Source organism: Procambarus clarkii, chromosome 79 (genome assembly GCF_040958095.1).
Source record: "Procambarus clarkii isolate CNS0578487 chromosome 79, FALCON_Pclarkii_2.0, whole genome shotgun sequence".
Lineage (NCBI taxonomy): Eukaryota > Metazoa > Arthropoda > Malacostraca > Decapoda > Cambaridae > Procambarus > Procambarus clarkii.
The window spans coordinates 6,327,030-6,346,699 of NC_091228.1; the positions used below are offsets into that span (position 1 = coordinate 6,327,030).

Genomic DNA, 19,670 nt, shown 5'->3' on the forward strand with positions numbered 1-19,670 from the left:
GAGAGCGCGGGTCGTCTTGACGCAATAGAGAGCGCGGATCGTTTGACGCAGGCGCCAAGAGACGGCGGGAACACACCCTGAGTTATGGTGGGGGCGGACTCGGGGCTTTTCTTGGCGCCGATTCTGAAAAATGTCCGTGGGAACATTATCATAGAAAAATGGCCAATGATATGTCTGCGCGCGGCTGGGCGGGCCGGGTTGGGTGGGGGGGAGCAGGTCTTCGGGTGGGATGTGGACATGTGTGGAGGTGTTGGAACCGGATTGGGAACAGCGTGGGTTTGTGGCGTTCGGTGCGGCCCTGCCCCCCTTTCCCCTCATTCCTCTATCACCTCTCCATCACATGGTAACCCTCGCAAGCCTACACCACATAGTAACTCCCCTCACCTCTCTTCCACAAGAGACCTCACCACTCTTCAGTGTGACAAGAAAAGTGGAGGTTTTCTTGGTTATCTTAAGGTTATCTTGAGATGATTTCGGGAGAGACTGTATGAAAACGGCTTAGGAAATAGTCATGATCCAGCCAAAACTGCTCCACAGCATCACATCTGAATGAAAACAACGGGATTTCGAGGCTTTAGTGTCCCCGCGGCCCGGTCCTCGACCAGGCCTCCACCCCCAGGAAGCAGCCCGTGACAGCTGACTAACACCCAGGTACCTATTTATTGCTAGGTAACAGGCGCATAGGGTGAAAGGAACTCTGCCCATTGTTTCTCGCCGGCGCCCGGGATCAAACCCAGGACCACAGGATCACGCGTCTAGTGTTCTGTCCGCTCAGCCACCGGCTCCCTAAAGCCGGTGAAATAACAGGTGATGAAACTAAGAAAGGGTACACAAAGAATGACAAGGTGGTGTGTGAAGAGGTCAACAAGATCTTCCAGGAGGTCTTTACAATTGAGCACGGAAACTAAGAGAAGCGGCAGTAAATCAGACAGCCTTGGAAGATTTTGAAACTGCCAAAGATGAGGTTAGGAGGTATCTGCAGGGTCTGAAAGTAGGAAAAGGTGCAGGCGATGAGTCACAATAACGTGGCTAAAGTAAGTTGACCAGACCACACACTAGAAGGTGAAGGGACGACGACGTTTCGGTCCGTCCTGGACCATTCTCAAGTCAAGTCATTCTCAACCTTCTAGTGTGTGGTCTGGTCAACTAGGAAAAGCTGTTGGACCCGACAGCATCACACTGTGGATACTAAAAGGCGATGCAGAAGCACTTTGCCTGACGCTCTCTATGGTGTAGAATACGTCACAAGAAATAAGAGACCTACCAGAAACTTGGAAGACAGCTAACATAGTCCCAATATAAACAAAGTGGAAGGAAGAGGCATGGAACTACAGCCCGGTGTTCCTAACTTGTATACCATGTAAGGTGATGAAGAATGTGAGGACAAATCATATATTACACCTGGAAAGGAGTGACCTTGTAACACACCACAACCCGTTCTCGCACTTTCGTATAGTCAATATTGACTTATTAAATACGTGCATATGTGACATACTAAACATATTAGTTTACCTTGAAAAGCTTCATAGAAAACACCGACCTTACCTAACCTTCTTAGTATGTTAAGATAAGCATCTTATTGCTTCGTAATTACAATTATTACTTAACCTATACCTATAATAGGTTAAGTAATAATTGTAATTACGAAGCAATAAGATGCTTATCTTAACATACTAAGAAGGTTAGGTAAGGTCGGTGTTTTCTATGAAGCTTTTCAAGGTAAACTAATATGTTTAGTATGTCACATATGCACGTATTTAATAAGTCAATATTGACTGTAAGAAAGTGCGAGAACGGGTTGCACACCACCATCATGGGGTTCAGGGATGACAAATTGTACCTCGCAGAGTTAATACAATTCTAAGACCAGGTGACAAAAATTAAGCAAGAAAGAGAAGTATGGCAGACTGCATTTTCCTGTGTTGCCAGAAAGCATTTGACACAGTTCTTCGCAAGAGGATGGTGAGTCAGGAGTGACAGGCAGGTGAGGTGCTCCAGTGGATAAGGGAGCATAAAATATACATTTTATGTTTTAACATAAAACAGAGTTACTAGAAGGGAGTGAGACTTCAGAACTGCGAGATGTCACCAGCGACGTCCTACAGGATCCTGTACTTGGGTGGGAGGGACGCCGGCAGGTCGTGGGTGAGAGAGACGCCGGCAGGTCGTGGGTGAGAGAGACGCCGGCAGGTCGTGGGTTTGAGGGACGCCGGCAGGTCGTGGCTGGGAGGAACGCCGGCAGGTCGTGGCTGGGAGGGACGCCGGCAGGTCGTGGCTGGGAGGAACGCCGGCAGGTCGTGGCTGGGAGGGACGCCGGCAGGTCGTGGGTGGGAGAGACGCCGGCAGGTCGTGGCTGGGAGAGACGCCGGCAGGTCGTGGGTGGGAGAGACGCCGGCAGGTCGTGGGTGGGAGAGACGCCGGCAGGTCGTGGCTGTGAGGGACGCCGGCAGGTCGTGGGTGGGAGAGACGCCGGCAGGTCGTGGCTGTGAGGGACGCCGGCAGGTCGTGGGTGGGAGAGACGCCGGCAGGTCGTGGCTGTGAGGGACGCCGGCAGGTCATGGGTGGGAGAGACGCCGGCAGGTCGTGGGTGGGAGAGACGCCGGCAGGTCGTGGCTGTGAGGGACGCCGGCAGGTCGTGGGTGAGAGAGACGCCGGCAGGTCGTGGGTGGGAGAGACGCCGGCAGGTCGTGGGTCTGAGGGAACTAATAACGGTAAGAGCCGTCTGCCTGAGCCGCCCTCAATACTGTGGTGAAGTTTTAACTTCACTGGTTCACCCCTAACTATTGGATTGTTGCTCCACCGCCGAGTCCCTCTTATATACACCAGAGGGAATGATTCTGACGACGTCATGCGACAGACTTCCCCCCATGAAATAAAATACTTTCAACACCCAAATTTATTCCTCTCCGGCAGAAGAAAATCGTACTTTGTTCTCTTATGTCTATACAACCAGTACCTGGGGTTCTACTCTTAGTCGAAACTGAAGAAATCATTGGCATACACAATGGTCTTCTTCTGGTCACGGCGGCTCGCGTTCCATGTGATGATCTCTTCGATATATCAGTTAGAGTAGCCATTATTGACCAGGACCTGTCTTACTCTAGCGAGGTCCTCCTCACCCTGTCTTACTCTAGCGAGGTCCTCCTCACCCTGTCTTACTCTAGCGAGGTCCTCCTCACCCTGTCTTACTCCAGCGAGGTCCTCCTCACCCTGTCTTACTCCAGCGAGGTCCTCCTCACCCTGTCTTACTCCAGCGAGGTCCTCCTCATCCTGTCTTACTCCAGCGAGGTCCTCCTCACCCTGTCTTACTCTAGCGAGGTCCTCCTCACCCTGTCTTACTCCAGCGAGGTCCTCCTCACCCTGTCTTACTCCAGCGAGGTCCTCCTCACCCTGTCTTACTCCAGCGTGGTCCTCCTCATCCTGTCTTACTCCAGCGAGGTCCTCCTCACCCTGTCTTACTCTAGCAAGGTCCTCCTCACCCTGTCTTACTCCAGCGAGGTCCTCCTCACCCTGTCTTACTCTAGCGAGGTCCTCCTCACTCTGTCTTACTCCAGCGAGGTCCTCTTCACCCTGTCTTACTCTAGCGAGGTCCTCCTCACCCTGTCTTACTCCAGCGAGGTCCTCTTCACCCTGTCTTACTCTAGCGAGGTCCTCCTCACCCTGTCTTACTCCAGCGAGGTCCTCCTCACCCTGTCTTACTCCAGCGAGGTCCTCCTCACCCTGTCTTACTCCAGCGAGGTCCTCCTCACCCTGTCTTACTCTAGCGAGGTCCTCCTCACCCTGTCTTACTCCAGCGAGGTCCTCCTCATCCTGTCTTACTCCAGCGAGGTCCTCCTCACCCTGTCTTACTCTAGCGAGGTCCTCCTCACCCTGTCTTACTCCAGCGAGGTCCTCCTCACCCTGTCTTACTCCAGCGAGGTCCTCCTCACCCTGTCTTACTCCAGCGTGGTCCTCCTCATCCTGTCTTACTCCAGCGAGGTCCTCCTCACCCTGTCTTACTCTAGCAAGGTCCTCCTCACCCTGTCTTACTCCAGCGAGGTCCTCCTCACCCTGTCTTACTCTAGCGAGGTCCTCCTCACCCTGTCTTACTCCAGCGAGGTCCTCTTCACCCTGTCTTACTCTAGCGAGGTCCTCCTCACCCTGTCTTACTCCAGCGAGGTCCTCTTCACCCTGTCTTACTCTAGCGAGGTCCTCCTCACCCTGTCTTACTCCAGCGAGGTCCTCCTCACCCTGTCTTACTCCAGCGAGGTCCTCCTCACCCTGTCTTACTCCAGCGAGGTCCTCCTCACCCTGTCTTACTCTAGCGAGGTCCTCCTCACCCTGTCTTACTCCAGCGAGGTCCTCCTCATCCTGTCTTACTCCAGCGAGGTCCTCCTCACCCTGTCTTACTCCAGCGAGGTCCTCCTCATCCTGTCTTACTCCAGCGAGGTCCTCCTCACCCTGTCTTACTCCAGCGAGGTCCTCCTCACCCTGTCTTACTCTAGCGAGGTCCTCCTCACCCTGTCTTACTCCAGCGAGGTCCTCCTCATCCTGTCTTACTCCAGCGAGGTCCTCCTCACCCTGTCTTACTCCAGCGAGGTCCTCCTCATCCTGTCTTACTCCAGCGAGGTCCTCCTCACCCTGTCTTACTCCAGCGAGGTCCTCCTCATCCTGTCTTACTCTAGCGAGGTCCTCCTCAACATGCTTCCAACTGCAGCTGTGTGAGAGGGCGCTGTTGACATAGATGTTGACAACAGCTTGAACCTCTCAGGTATACATCCCTATGTTCCTTAGCGTAGACTAAATGCAGCGTGAAAACCACCATTCCTTTCCGAGACTGTCACGTCTAAGACAGACAGATTACTCTTACTCTCCATCTTGTAAGTGATCTTTAGCACGGAAGCTTGCCCGAATGCACCTTTAAGATATAGCAATTACTCAATATTAGATACCTGCAGGGATATGTCATCTACGTACCTGCAGTAGACGTCCGGATTTGGGCCCATGTCAACAAGGACTATCTGTTCGACGGTACCCATGTCAACATTAGCAAATAGGACACCAATTGGCATAGAAACGCCATCTACTTGTCTGTACATGTGACTATCGACATGTAAGAAGTCGTGGGGGTGACATATCATCCCCTCCAATGAATTTGGGATGGTATAAATAGGAACTTATGAGCTGCCTCGTGTGAGAGTCAATAGGCCTTCTGCAGTTGTATTTGTTCTTGAATTCTTATACTTAAAAATGTTTCCAGTTGAACGCATCATTAATAGAATACACTTATTACATTTCACACCTTGCAACACGGATTTTGAAGCTAATCCAGAAGCGGGATAGGCAAGCCAATATCCAATCTGGCCATAACGCAAGCCAGGAAGAGGCTCAGAGGAACATATTATCCTGTTTAGGGATTTTGTCATGGCAACGCGGTAAGAAATAAGACTCTTACTCCTGAATTCCATTATTCCCTTTCCCCCGCCGTCCAGAAAGAATATTCCCTAATCGGACGTCAAGTCTCCCCAGAGAAATGGAATGGGAGATTTACCTCGGGATGTGGAAGAGGAGCCGGCTGCTGTTCCCCAGCCGCCCTGGGAGGTCGTACAGCCACGTCCTCTCACCTTTTCCACCACCTGTGGTCGTACTCCCACGTGCAGACATCTCTTCCAGCCGCTACTAATCAGCAGCTCACAGCAGACTCGCCTCTCAGTTACTCGCTCACAGAACAAGATGAAAGAAAACATTGCCGGACTTAAATTAGACCCGTCGAGCCGTGCAGATAATCAGCGCTCCGAAGTTCTCTCAACGGCTTCAGCGGCTGACGATTCAGACTTAGACACACTACACATAGATACTGTAGATATAGATACCACCAGGCTCCTGCCAGAGGTTTAGGAGAAGCTGCATCACATTCCTCAAAAAATGTTCTTGATTTAGAACAATTCGACTTCAGATGTTTAGAATAAACTTCCTTGTTTTGGGAGCTTAGAAAACGGTTTTTTTTCTCGTGTCTTAAACTATGTTATTATTTACATCATATATTTCCTGATCACTTTAGCCAGGGAAAAAAGTGACCCTTATTTTCATATTACTGAAATCGGCTGCTTCATAAGTTGTCCTACGTAGCCATAGAAACCATAGCAAGACCGAATATAAAGGTCTACATCTGTCCTATTTAGTCACCTGTATATAAAACACCTGACAGGTGTTTAACATCATAAGTGGATAACATAGAATGAGGCAGGTGAATGTGGATGCCACCGGCTTACATATGTAACCAAGACAGCATACCTCATATAACTGACGTATGATAACGAAGGCTATCATGAGACAGCACACTAACTCGTGTTATCTCACCATAAACATAAAACATATTCCGAGCAAAATTATCACAGCGAACAAAAGAATGTGTAAATAATTATTTTTAAAACACTTAAGAATATACTGAGCTTGACTACCTGTAGGAAATGCAGACGTGTCATGGCTCCCGATCACTGTGTACGATGTTCTTAAAGAGTCGCCAAGGTAACAGTATCTATACATTATTGACCTTAATAAACCCCCTTCCATCCCTTTCACTTATCTAGCCATTACGTCCTCTCTCTCTCTGTCTCTGTCTCTCTCTGTCTCTGTCTCTCTCTGTCTCTGTCTCTGTCTCTCTCTTTTTCTCTCTCTCTCTCTCTCTCTCTCTCTCTCTCTCTCTCTCTCTCTCTCTCTCTCTCTCTCTCTCTCTCTCTCTCTCTCTCTCTCTCTCTCTCTCTCTCTCTCTCTCTCTCTCTCTCTCTCTCTCTCTCTCTCTCTCTCTCTCTCTCTCTCTCTCTCTCTCTCTCTCTCTCTCTCTCTCTCTGTCTCTCTCTCTCTCTCTCTCTCTGTCTCTCTCTCTCTCTCTCTCTCTGTCTCTCTCTCTCTCTCTCTCTCTCTCTCTCTCTCTCTCTCTCTCTCTCTCTCTCTCTCTCTCTCTGTCTCTCTCTCTGTCTCTCTCTCTGTCTCTCTCTCTCTCTCTCTCTCTCTCTCTCTCTCTCTCTCTCTCTCTCTCTCTCTCTCTCTCTCTCTCTCTCTCTCTCTCTCTCTCTCTCTCTCTCCCCCTCCCCTTTTATGCTTTATCTCTTCTTACCCATCTCCCCTCTTTTCCCCCTTCCTTCCCTGCCTAATATGCTCCGTCAGTCCCCCACGATAAACTGTGACATATAATCAATAATGTGATGTAATGCCTTCAACACGATGCCTCATCCCCGTGGCTAGCTCTACACTACCCCTACATACGAGGCCTTTCCTCTAGCATACTAACCTCTTATCTATTCCCCTCTTATGTACATCCTTCTTGTTAAAATATTACACCCACCTGTGCGCTTCACTCGTGTTCTCAAGCCTGGATTCACCAGTACTCCCGGTACCCCATAAAAGAATAAATATCTTTGTCAGTTTTTAAAGAACTTCCCGCCAAACACACACCGAAACTACGACGTTGGTACAACGTTCGAACAAGTTTTAACACCTCCTAACCAGTTATAACAACCAATATAGCAAGTTGTAACAACGTTCTAATACGTCATAAACACGTTAAGCCAAGATGTGACAACTTTATTACAAGTTGTAACAAGCGGAAAATAGAGACAGTTTCGGTTTGTGTTTCCAGGGTTCGCTCATTTGAGGACGAGGAGGATATAGAGGGGAATGTTCTTGTCATATCACTAAAGACTGGCGCTCTCTCGCTCTCCAGGAATGGAGGAACCAACTGTATTTCCTTAGATTTAAGTAGCTGGATAAATAGTTTAAGTTTAAGTAGTTTATATAGTCTAGACCCAAGCCAGCTGGCACCAAATGAGACATAGACACAGCTGGTCTCTGGCCTCGGACAGTGATGATATCGGACTACCGATATCATGCTATCCCGGTAGTCCCATATATATCACCGGTTATCATAGCCTTCCTAACATCTTGGCCTTCCACCACCACCGCAGCCAGCGACCTAAAGACAACCCAGACATGTCTAATCCCTTTTAATGACCACTTAACTTTAACACAGAGCCTTGTGACAGAGTGGCAAGGCTCTTTAGAGCTGCACCCGCCTGCTCTCTAGGTTGAGAGTCCTCTACCCTCCCTGCTCTTGCCTGGGGGTAATGTGTCACAACTCTTGCTTTCACTTCTAGGCATTTGGTGTTTCCGGGCAAAAAGCCAGGAGTGAGAGCAAGGGAAGGAGGGGAGAGAGAAGGGAAAAGAGGGAAAAGAAAGAGGTGAAGGAAGAGAAGGGAGAGGAGTGAGAGGGAGGGGGGCCTTGACAACAGGTGGTATCCCTCTGCTGTGACAGAGACGAGCCCCCCCCCCCAGTCCTCCACCGACATCTGGGCCTTACCAGGAGTCAAGATATTACGCACGTGTCTCCTCCTACGTGCACCTGGTCAATATGCATCCCCCTTACGTGCATCTCCTCCCAATGTGCACGTGCCCAGGCACTTTTCCGACGCACACTCCGCGTGCACCGGCCACACATGAACGCCTGAGCACCTTGGTGGACACTACGACAGGAACCTTCCCTCTTGAGGTCCTTCCCTCTTCCCTCTCCTTCACTCTGCACCACATATGCTGCCTCCACCACTCTGCACCACATATGCTGCCTCCACCACCCTGCACTACATATGTTGCTACCATCACCACATGCATGGCGGCACCTACACCTTTCCCACGGCCTCTTGTCCTACATGGCCCTTCCTCACTCGAGAGAGAGAGAGAGAGAGAGAGAGAGAGAGAGAGAGAGAGAGAGAGAGAGAGAGAGAGAGAGAGAGAGAGAGAGAGAGCGAACGAACGAGAATTAATGAATAAAGAGAAGTGGTGTTAAATTTCTCTATTGGGCGTCCTGGGAATATAAGGGAGGACGCCTCCTGGTGTTGTATCGATTTTCCTGGAAATAATAACGCCTTGGAAGGCGGTGGAGTGGGGGGGGGGGGTGCGAGAGGGAGGGGGGGGGGGGTGTCATCTTAAGAACCTCTCCTCTCTAATCGTCCTTTGAATTATATAAGAAAAAATCCTTTATAATGTGGCGCATCGATAAAATCCCAGCTTTAGTGCGGTCCGTTGACAATCCTGGGAGTGACAACAGCGAGACCTGACGTGGTGCGCTGCTCGTCCTGGGAACGATAAACTCGTCCCTCCCTACTCTCTCCTGGGAATAGTATGGTGTCGTGAGGCTCTTGGCCGGGTAAGGGGAGTGGGAGCCACTGCGCCTCTGATCATCCTGGACATAAAAAAATGTGCTTATTGATGCTGGAGACTAGGAAGTTGACCTGTAGGAGAGAGAGAGAGAGAAAGAGAGAGAAAGGGAGAGAAAGAGAGAGAGAGAGAGGAAGAGAGAGAGAGAGAAAGAGAGAGAGAGAAAGAGAGAGAGAGAGAAAGAGAGAGAGAGAGAGAGAGAGAGAGAGAGAGAGAGAGAGAGAGAGAGAGAGAGAGAGAGAGAGAGAGAGAGAGAGAGAGAGAGAGAGACGTGGGAAGGGGGGGGGGGCTGTTGGTGTACCGTGCACTTCTTACATATTTCAGGTGGCTACAAGAGGTATTACAAGAGGTTACAAGGTATTACAGCACGGAGGTCCCCCTTGTACGAGGCAATTGGCCCGATGCTCACATGTTAGTAAGTCACTCTAAAACAGTGATTTAAACTTACCCTCACGAGTCTCCATTACAGGAAGTCACCGATTCTCTTTAACTCCTTAATTGCACTTATTTGAGTTGGAGAAAATTAAAACCCGCCGTCAGCGAAAGAATTAGGCTGCTAAGTACGTGCTTAGGAAATTAACAAGAATTGGAGCATTGTAAGCAGCTCAATAGCTGAGGATTGGTTGGAATTTAGCCGTTCCAAATCAGGCACAAACCTCCAGGGGCCAGATTCACGAAAGCACTTACGCAAGCACTTACGAACCTGGGGCCAGATTCACGAAAGCATTTACGCAAGCACTTACGTACGTGTACATCTTTCCTCAGTCTTTGACGGCTTTAGTTACATTTATTAAACAGTTTACAAGCATGAAAACTTGCCAATCAACTGTTGTTATTGTTATAAACAGCCTCCTGGTGCTTCGGAGCTCATTAACTGTTTAATAATTGGAAACAAAGCCGCCAAAGATTGAGAAAAGATGTACAGGTTCGTAAGTGTTTGCGTAACTGCTTTCGTGAATCTTACCCCAGCTCATTATAGCTTACTACAAGACCTTAGTTACCCCTTGACCTGAAGCTGATACTTGGTAACGTAGTCACAGGAATCACACAGCGTGGTAGTTATAATTCAACATATACTCGGCCATCTATTCTGGCCAACTCAAGGAGGAGGAGCTTGATGTCTTACAACAACAACTGACAGTCAAGACGAGGCAGCTGTGATACGCCTGCTAGGAGGGTTGAACACCAGGCTTGACTTGTGAGAGTTTGGTCCACCAGGCTGTTGCTTGGAGCGGCCCGCAGGCCCACATATGCCTGGTTGATGGGGTTCTGGGAGTTCTTCTACTCCCCAAGCCCGGCCCGAGGCCAGGCTTGACTTGTGAGGGTTTGGTCCACCAGGCTGTTGCTTGGAGCGGCCCGCAGGCCCACATATACCTGGTTGATGGGGTTCTGGGAGTTCTTCTACTGCCCAAGCCCGGCCCGAGGCCAGGCTTGACTTGTGAGAGTTTGGTCCACCAGGCTGTTGCTTGGAGCGGCCCGCAGACCCACATATCCACCACAGCCCGGTTGGTCCGGCACTCCTTGGAGAAAATTATCTAGTTTTCTCTTGAAGATGTCCACGGTTGTTCCGGCAATATTTCTTATGCTCGCTGGGAGGATGTTGCATATCTCTCACTCTCCAGTGTCCTCCTCCATCACAGCCCATCCTCCAAAAGTTTCCCAACGTCAGGAAACTGACGTACTATAGTTCCCCCTTATCCTAACCTACCAGAGGACCCAAAACAGAAAACGGAACAGTATGGAAATGGAAGATGATTTTTTCAAGCTGGAGATGGATGAATGACCCTTTGTTTTCTATCCGTCAGGTGCTCCCTTGCCCATCCAGTATATCAATTTCGCGAGACGCTACCATTTTTCTAGTACGAAGATTTTTGCCCTTAGGTAGAGAGTATATACGTCAAAATGCGACGTTCTATTATGAAAACGGGTTGGGTGATCCCATCGTGTAAGTAGCAGCTGAGCTAGATGCTGCGACACCCACCACAGCGACACCCACCACATGGGGTGAGAGAGAGAGAGAGAGAGAGAGAGAGAGGGAGGAACCAGAGATGATAGAGAGAGTGAAGAGAGAGCCGGATACACACTGGAAATATCTCTGTTGCCGTTCTAAAGAATCTTGTCTCCGTATGTTTCCCATTAAGCAACCTACGATTGCAAGTATAGAAAGTTTCCCAATAAAATTCCAAGCAGGTTTTCCCGTATCTGGATTTTCTTTGTTGATAAAAGTTTAATCGAAGCCAGAAGTTTCAGCGCCCGAGTCCGGAGTTGTGTGAAAGCCGTCTTGGGCCTCCTTCTTGGAGGTTATCTTGAGATGATTTCGGGGCTTTTTAGTGTCCCCGCGGCCCGGTCCTCGACCAGGCCTCCACCCCCAGGAAGCAGCCCGTGACAGCTGACTAACACCCAGGTACCTATTTTACTGCTAGGTAACAGGGGCATAGGGTGAAAGAAACTCTGCCCATTGTTTCTCGCCGGCGCCTGGGATCGAACCCAGGACCACAGGATCACAAGTCCAGCGTGCTGTCCGCTTGGCCGACCGACTCCTTAGCTGTACTTATTGGGGGATTGAACTCTTAAGTCACAATTAGTCTTCAGATGACGACTAGTTAATCAGTTTCCGTTCTTCTTGTGGTTTAGACTGTGTGAATCTCAATCACATATTCTGACTGGAGGAGTCAGTCAGTCAGTCAGTCAGTCAGTCAGTCAGTCAGTCAAACTGCGGCTATCCATAGAATCTATCAAAACTGATGCAGCTATAGGGTGGGCCTGACGGCTGAGTGGACAGCGCTCGGGATTCGTAGTCCTGAGGTTCCGGGTTAGATCCCCGGTGGAGGTGGAAACAAATGGGCAGAGTTGTTTTCATTCTGATGCCCCCTGTTAACCTAGCAGTAAATAGGTACCTGGGAGTTAGACAGCTGCTACGGGCTGCTTCTTGGGGGTATGTAACAAACAGGAGGCCTGGTCGAGGACCGGGCCGCGGGGACGCTAAGCCCCGAAATCATCTCAAGATAACCTCAAGATACCGAAGGGGCAACCTGTTCGCCTAAAAATAACGTCGCTTTTGGCCGTTTACCCGTATGGCCGAAAGTGGACGTAATTTGAAAATGAAAAAAAAATGAAAATAAATTTGAGTTTTTTTTCAACAACAGTTACTTAAGGGTCCTCTGATAGGTTCGGTGGGCAGGAAATTCTCATAAAGTTTCAAAACGTTATGAAAAACAATATTTGCATATTTCCTCTCCTAACCTTTCCGAGTAAGCCGGACGACTCAAACAGAAAACGGAACAGTACGTCACTTTCGTGAGCCGATTTCATTTCAAATTACGTCCACTTTTGGTCATAGCGCGCATAAAAGCGACGTTATTTCTAAGAGAACGGGTTGATGAAGGTCTTCATAACTCATACACGGGAAATCTATTCAATTTTCAAATGGGTTATGGGTCTTCCCGTTCTCCATCTCGCCCTGTTTCCAACCTCTCTGAGATGATCTTAGCATTCATTATCGTTTTCTTAACTTCGTATTTGTTTCCTGTTTCTCATAGTCAAAAGCGGGGTTTTCATTTCTTCTATTCTAAGTCTGTCTGTTAAAGATCTTGTGGCAAATGTGAACCTTCTGTATGTTCCGTTATTCACAGAAAGTGGGTTCCACGCTGGTGCTGCGTACTTACTAACGCTATTCTTTGATTACCCGCAAAAAGACTGACAAAAAAAAGACAATCGCACCCCGCATGCCTCTCAGACAAACTGAGCACGCCCCTGACACACCCTGCACGCCTTCTAACACACCCTGCACGCCCCTGACACACCCTGCACGCCTTCTAACACACCCTGCACGCCCCTGACACACCCTGCACGCCTTCTAATACACCCTGCACGCCCCTGACACACCCTGCACGCCCCTGACACACCCTGCACGCCTTCTAATACACCCTGCACGCCCCTGACACACCCTGCACGCCCCTGACACACCCTGCACGCCTTCTAACACACCCTGCACGCCCCTGACACACCCTGCACGCCTTCTAACACACCCTGCACGCCCTTGACACACCCTGCACGCTCTTGACACACCCTGCACGCCCTTGACACACCATACACGCCTTCTAACACACCATGCACGTCTCCAATTCACCTTGCACGCCTCTAAACTCAAACTGCGCGCCCCCGCAACACCCTACAAGACACAGCTCATCACTCGTGTCCTTAACACACCCTGCAAGCGCCCCCTCCCCCCCCCACTGCAACACTTAACAACACTGCTAAAATAAGAACAGTATCGCCAGCAGCAACTCAAGAGATGTTGAGTTGCGACTTGTATTTCTTTATTTACTTATCGACATGAAAAGAAAACGGGCCGTCCGCTCCAACTCGTCTCAATGTTTAATGAGAAATTATGCAGCGAACATTTTTTTTTTATTTACAATTTACTTTTCTGAACAGCTGCGAGAAGTGGTCGTCTTTCATAACGTAGAATTATTAAAAAAATAGCCACAGTGATTTACAAAAAATGAATACTTAAATTAAACGTTGAGAAAATGTATCGTTGGCAACTGTGTCGTTCAAGGGGTTCCTTTTTTGTTTTGTGTTGGAGTATTGGAATGGTTGTGGTGGTGCAACCCGTTCTCGCACTTTCGTATAGTCAATATTGACTTATTAAATACGTGCATATGTGACATACTTAACATACTAGTTTACCTTGAAAAGCTTCATAGAAAACACCGACCTTACCTAACCTTCTTAGTATGTTAAGATAAGCATCTTATTGCTTCGTAATTACAATTATTACTTAACCTATACCTATAATAGGTTAAGTAATCATTGTAATTACTTAACTAGTATGTTTAGTATGTCACATATGCACGTATTTAATAAGTTAATATTGACTGTAAGAAAGTGCGAGAAGGGTTGGATGGTGGGGATCTGGGTGTGTATGGTTGTGGTGGTTGAGACTGTGTGAAAGATTATTTCTTCCGGCTTGAGATGGATGAATGACCCTTTGTTTTCTATCCGTCAGGTGCTCCCTGACAAATCCACGAATCCTTGCTAGTGGTGTGTTACAAAGTCCCTTCTCTCCAGATGTTCTACTAGTTTTTCTCACAACATTCTCCATCTTGCATAATATGCAAGCTAAAGGTACTGGGCCAGTACCTTTAACAGTTCATATCACCAGTTTCTCTCCCTTCTTGTATATCGGGACTACACTAGTTATCTTTCAACTTTCTAGTAGTTCTCCTGTTTCCAGTGACCTATTATACACGCCTTTTTTCTATATTCATTTACTTAAAAAAATTTCTAAAATTCCTTTTTAATATCAAGATTTTTTTTTGTATACAGTTTTGTTGTATACAAAAGTTGAGTATTATTATGAATTCCTGGTATTGTTAGGTAACTGCTTCGTTTAAATGATTAGACACCCATTATCTTAATATATACACGAGCCTTAGAAGTACTTGTATTTCGAAGAAGTAATGTTTCTTACTGGTAACAATTGTAATTTTGTTAAATAGTCATATGAAATCTATTAAAATCGTTGTCAGTCGAGTCATTTCCATGCCAGAGGCACTTGGAATTAAATGAATAGTCAAATAAATCTATCTGTAAGCTACTTTTTTTCCAACATTCAGCTCAACAATTAGAATTGCATTTATTCGAGTATTGTTCACGGGGCTTCGTTGAACGCCCATTAACACCACTGGAATGGTGCGTTGAACGCCCATTAACACCACTGGAATGGTGCGTTGAAGGCCCATTAACACCATTGTGATGGTGGGTTGAAGGCCCATTAACACCATTGTGATGGTGGGTTGAAGGCCCATTAACACCATTGTGATGGTGGGTTGAAGGCCCATTAACACCATTGTGATGGTGGGTTGAAGGCCCATTAACACCATTGTGATGGTGGGTTGAAGGCCCATTAACACCATTGGAATGGTACGTCTACGGGACGTTCTATTGTGTCTAAAATACTGTCCTCTCGTGTAAATGTGCTCTCACACCTCGCTAGTCACCTTGCTGGCTCCGTAATCCGCCTGGGTAGAGATCTTGTGCTTCACACAGGGGGAAAAGTCGACTCTTGGCCACTCTGGTTAGACGTCCTTAAAGTCTACTTTCGTTCTTATTCCTCTTGTCCTTCGATATTGCGCCACAAGACGCTCCAGGAGAGCGATTGGGAAAGACCAGTCAAAGCCATCAAATATTTACTACATCAACAACTCCACCAAATGTGCCAATCAGATGAGAATCCAGAGAATCTATCGAAACTGATGCAGCTACAGGGGGGCCTGACGGCTGAGTGGACAGCGCTCGGGATTCGTAGTCCATCCCAATCAGACGTCCGTTATTCTGAACATTGGAGTTCACCCGTCCCTCACCGACCCCCTCCTCCATATGGCAGACTAGGTACAGTCGAAACACCACATAACCTTCCGTTCACCTGAGCTCCAGGAAACTCTAACCTAACCACATCACTGCCTAAAGCATTCCACGTGTTAACTACTCTGACATTGAACAAATTCTTAGTGTAAATAGTGGAGAGAGCTTAAGGTACCTCGTACTTTATGGGCCTCGTAGCCTGGTGGATAGCGCGCAGGACTCGTAATTCTGTGGCGCGGGTTCGATTCCCGCACGAGGCAGAAACAAATGGGCAAAGTTTCTTTCACCCTGAATGCCCCTGTTACCTAGCAGTAAATAGGTACCTGGGAGTTAGTCAGCTGTCACGGGCTGCTTCCTGGGGGTGGAGGCCTGGTCGAGGACCGAGCCGCGGGGACACTAAAGCCCCGAAATCATCTCAAGATAACCTCAAGATAACCTGACCTCTACCGACGAGATTAACTTGACCCCACACTCCTTGTCAAGTCCAGCTCACGTCAGGGACAATCAGGACAGTTGCAGAAGCTGTCACTGCTGACACATGTCTCAGACTGCACCAGTTGGCTGCCTCAAGCCAGCCATTATCCCTTCTAATCTTACACATCTGTATACACATCTCGCCAGTATGTAGACTGCAGCTCCCATGGTGACTGGTGCCACGTGCGTCCTGGACTCTGACGCACGGGCTCCAGTTCACTTGAGATCATGTCGTAAAAGGCTTCTGATCTTCACATCTCAGCAAAAGGGTTCCAGGAAAGATATCGCCTCTGCTCTACTCGTTCACTGTTGATGCGAGAGTCGTCTCAGTGCCGTGGCTTCCAATTTGCAATGTAAATATCAAATGACGCTACACACCAAAGAGCCAGCCTTGACGGGTGCAGTGAAGGTGACGGCAGTGATCAGCTTTCCCGTCTGCACTGGGGATAAAATTGGCTAGGTGGTGGGTATGTGGGCCTGCGGGCCGCTCCAAGCAACAGCCTGGTGGACCAAGCTCTCACAAGTCAAGCCTGGCCTCGGGCCGGGCTTGGGGAGTAGAAGAACTCCCAGAACTCCATCAACCTGGTATCAACCAGGTATCAACCAGGTATCAACCAGGTATCAACCAGGCTAGTCCCGCAGGTAGGCAGTTCACTGGGGATACTGGAGCTTATATCTGCACCATTACACAAGTTTTCTGACGAATCGTAATAGATACAACATCAGAGACGACACAAGTGGACGGAATGCATTCTGCATTTTCCTAGACTGCCAGAATGTATGTGATTATATACTCCCAGAGACTCTGTTGTTAAAGATGGAGGAGCGTACTTGTACAAGTCAGGACCTGGGCTGGATCCGGAGCCATGGTCGGCACTACCCCAGTATGGCCCCATTCCTCCCTTGGTACAACTGTTGTTTGGAATATGAATTGGCTGGAAATTATGCATTTGCATAAATTCCTAGCAAGGGGAACATATTGGTATTCCTTATGGTCGACAACTCCTATCATAGGCGTATCAACTTCGAGCTTAACACTTAGCCAGGGAGCAGAGGAGAATTATCGAGTGTAAGGGAGAAAGTTGCAAGTGTCGAGTGTAAGGGAGAAAGTTGCAAGTGTCGACACTGATGCAGTGAAACATCCAGTTTAAAGAAGACTTCGAAAGTGTGGTCTTAACATTGTTTCACTTCACATCATTAAGGTGTACTATAAACTACCGGGTAACCTGGCCAGGAACCGGATAACCTGACCAGGTACCGGATAACCTGGCCAGGTACCGGATAACCTGGCCAGGTACCGGATAACCTGGCCAGGTACCGGGAAACCTAGCCAGGTACCGGGTAGCCTGGCCAGGGAGGGAGGGGGCCAAGTACTGGTAACAGCAAGAGTCTCCCGAGAAAGTGTGGTCCTCCTGGCAATCTGTGTTGGTTGCCCCAGTCAATACATGTTGTTTATGAGGGCATAAAGCACCGGGAACTAGCAGAGGGTTGTCGTTACGGCCCCTCCCGACGTCTGCCTCCACGTTTGACTGTGTTATTCGACCGATTTCTCTTCTATATCCGATCTTTTGTGGGGGTCGAATTGGGTGCTGTCGGCATCATAAGGCAATGGTGTCGCGTAAGGGTGTGAGGATTGGCCAGTATACGTGATGTCAACACTTACTGATGTCTCACCCTTATATCTCCAGTTAATGTCAGCTCATATTGATGTCACCAGGATCGACGTTATTGCATGTGATGTCCTGGGCCCGCCGCTGGCCTAGTTTACTTAGCAACACTGGTGTGCTGCCTGTAGGGGGCGCTGCCTGTAGGGGGCGCTGCCTGTAGGGGGCGCTGCCTGTAGGGGGCGCTGCCTGTAGGGGGCGCTGCCTGTAGGGGGCGCTGCCTGTAGGGGGCGCTGCCTGTAGGGGGCGCTGCCTGTGGGAGGCGCTGCCTGTTGGGGGGGGGGGGGACGCTGCCTGTGGGTGTACACACCCTCTTTCAAGACCATTGCGGTAAGTGACGGCCATTGTCACCGGGATGAGAATGACATACTACAGCATTCATTCCTTCTCACAGCGGGTCGGGTTTATGAATGACCAACAGCAGCATCGGCGGGGCTTGGGAACACTGCCTTCAGCTGTGGGTGCTCTCTCTCTCTCTCTCTCTCTCTCTCTCTCTCTCTCTCTCTCTCTCTCTCTCTCTCTCTCTCTCTCTCTCTCTCTCTCTCTCTCTCTCTCTCTCTCTTTCTCTCATGAACATTTAATTCAAAAAGTCTTTTTATCAAGACTTGTATCTTGTTATCAAGACTAGATAACAATTCATGATCAGAATAGGATATTATTATCTAGTTTAGAGCCCTCTTTATCCAACAGAGGAGTAGCACACCTCAGGCCCTGAGGGACTCTTGTGTTAACTGTTAACATACGAGTTAGGACATTAGAGGTTCAGTAACTTGGACAGTGAAGGCATACCGGAAGTGGACACTGTTGAGCAGAGGACACTCAAATAATTCGGGTTCTAGAGGGAGAGTGTGCAACAATGTGGATGCTAAAAGTTAGTATCAATAATTTTGATACAAAAGTAATAATTCGAAAACAAGATAATTTAAGACAGTAGTTTAGGCTTGGTGACCTGGGCACTGATATGTAGTTTGGGCTCGTGGCTTTGGACGTGATATGTAGTCTTGACACTACATAACCCTATGTAGTGGTGGATATGTGGGCCCGTGGGCCGCTCCAAGCAACAGCCTGGTGGACCAAGCTCTCACAAGTCAAGCCTGGCCCCGGGCCGGGCTTTGGTGAGTAGACGAACTCCCAGAACCCCATCAACCAGGTACAATCCAGGTACACGAAAGGGAGGCAGTGGCGAGGAACACGAGTCTAGACTAGCCAACTGACTGGCAGACATTTCCAAACACTGCTCTTACCCTGTGTAAAGTTATTCGTTTTAAAAGGTATTTACCTTTTTGGTGAAGAAACGTAATCGGCTCTGAAAGATCGAGGTAGTGAGACACGGAGTGAGAGACAGTATGAGACATAGAATGAGAGAAAGGCACAGTGTATATGTGAGTGTGTGTGTGTGAGCGAGAGAGAGAGAGAGAGAGAGAGAGAGAGAGAGAGACAGAGAGAGAGAGAGAGAGAGAGAGAGAGAGAGAGAGAGAGAGAGAGAGAGAGAGAGAGAGAGAGAGAGAGAGAGAGAGAGAGAGAGAAAGAGAGGGCGGTCACTACTCCGGATGATCAAACACAAACATTGTTCTTACTCTGGTCGAGGCAGGCAACCATATCATCCCTTTAACCTTCAGCAATACGTCAAAAAATGTATATATAAAGGCATTCGGTTATCCGGCTCTGATCCGGAAGTGTAACCGGATTACGCCTGGGAAAATCCTTCGCGGGTCACGGCCCTCTCAGCCACCTGTAGCCCCAGGAAGACCCCCACTGAGGCTAACTGTAGCCCTCAGGGACACCCCCTCCCCACTGAGGCTAACTGTATCCCCCAGGGACCCCCCTCCTACTGGGGCCACTTGCAATTCGAGTGACCAGTGATTGTCTCTTAGTTCAAGCCCCAATCTGGGATTCTTGTCTGGTCTCCAATCCTTGACTGCATGTTCGCCCCTCTTCACCCAGCAGTAATTGAAAACCTGGTTGTAAACAGAT

The 19,670-nt window shown here is 48.7% G+C and overlaps 2 protein-coding genes across 12 annotated transcripts in view; both read left to right on the top strand.

Annotated features, from left to right (window-relative positions):
- The window catches only part of LOC123764490 (probable G-protein coupled receptor CG31760), a 170,056-nt gene that overhangs the window by 68,028 nt on the left and 82,358 nt on the right, over window positions 1-19,670 (top strand). The gene's annotated exons all lie outside the window — the stretch shown is intronic.
- LOC138357642 (uncharacterized) lies at window positions 2,938-4,704 on the top strand. Its single transcript, XM_069314645.1, has one exon. It carries the CDS (start codon window positions 2,938-2,940, stop codon window positions 4,702-4,704), a length of 1,767 nt encoding a protein of 588 aa, XP_069170746.1.

What these genes read in the sequence shown, in the direction of transcription:
- LOC138357642 (XM_069314645.1), top strand. Translation starts at nt 2,938, where the DNA reads ATGTCTATACAACCAGTACCTGGGGTTCTACTCTTAGTCGAAACTGAA.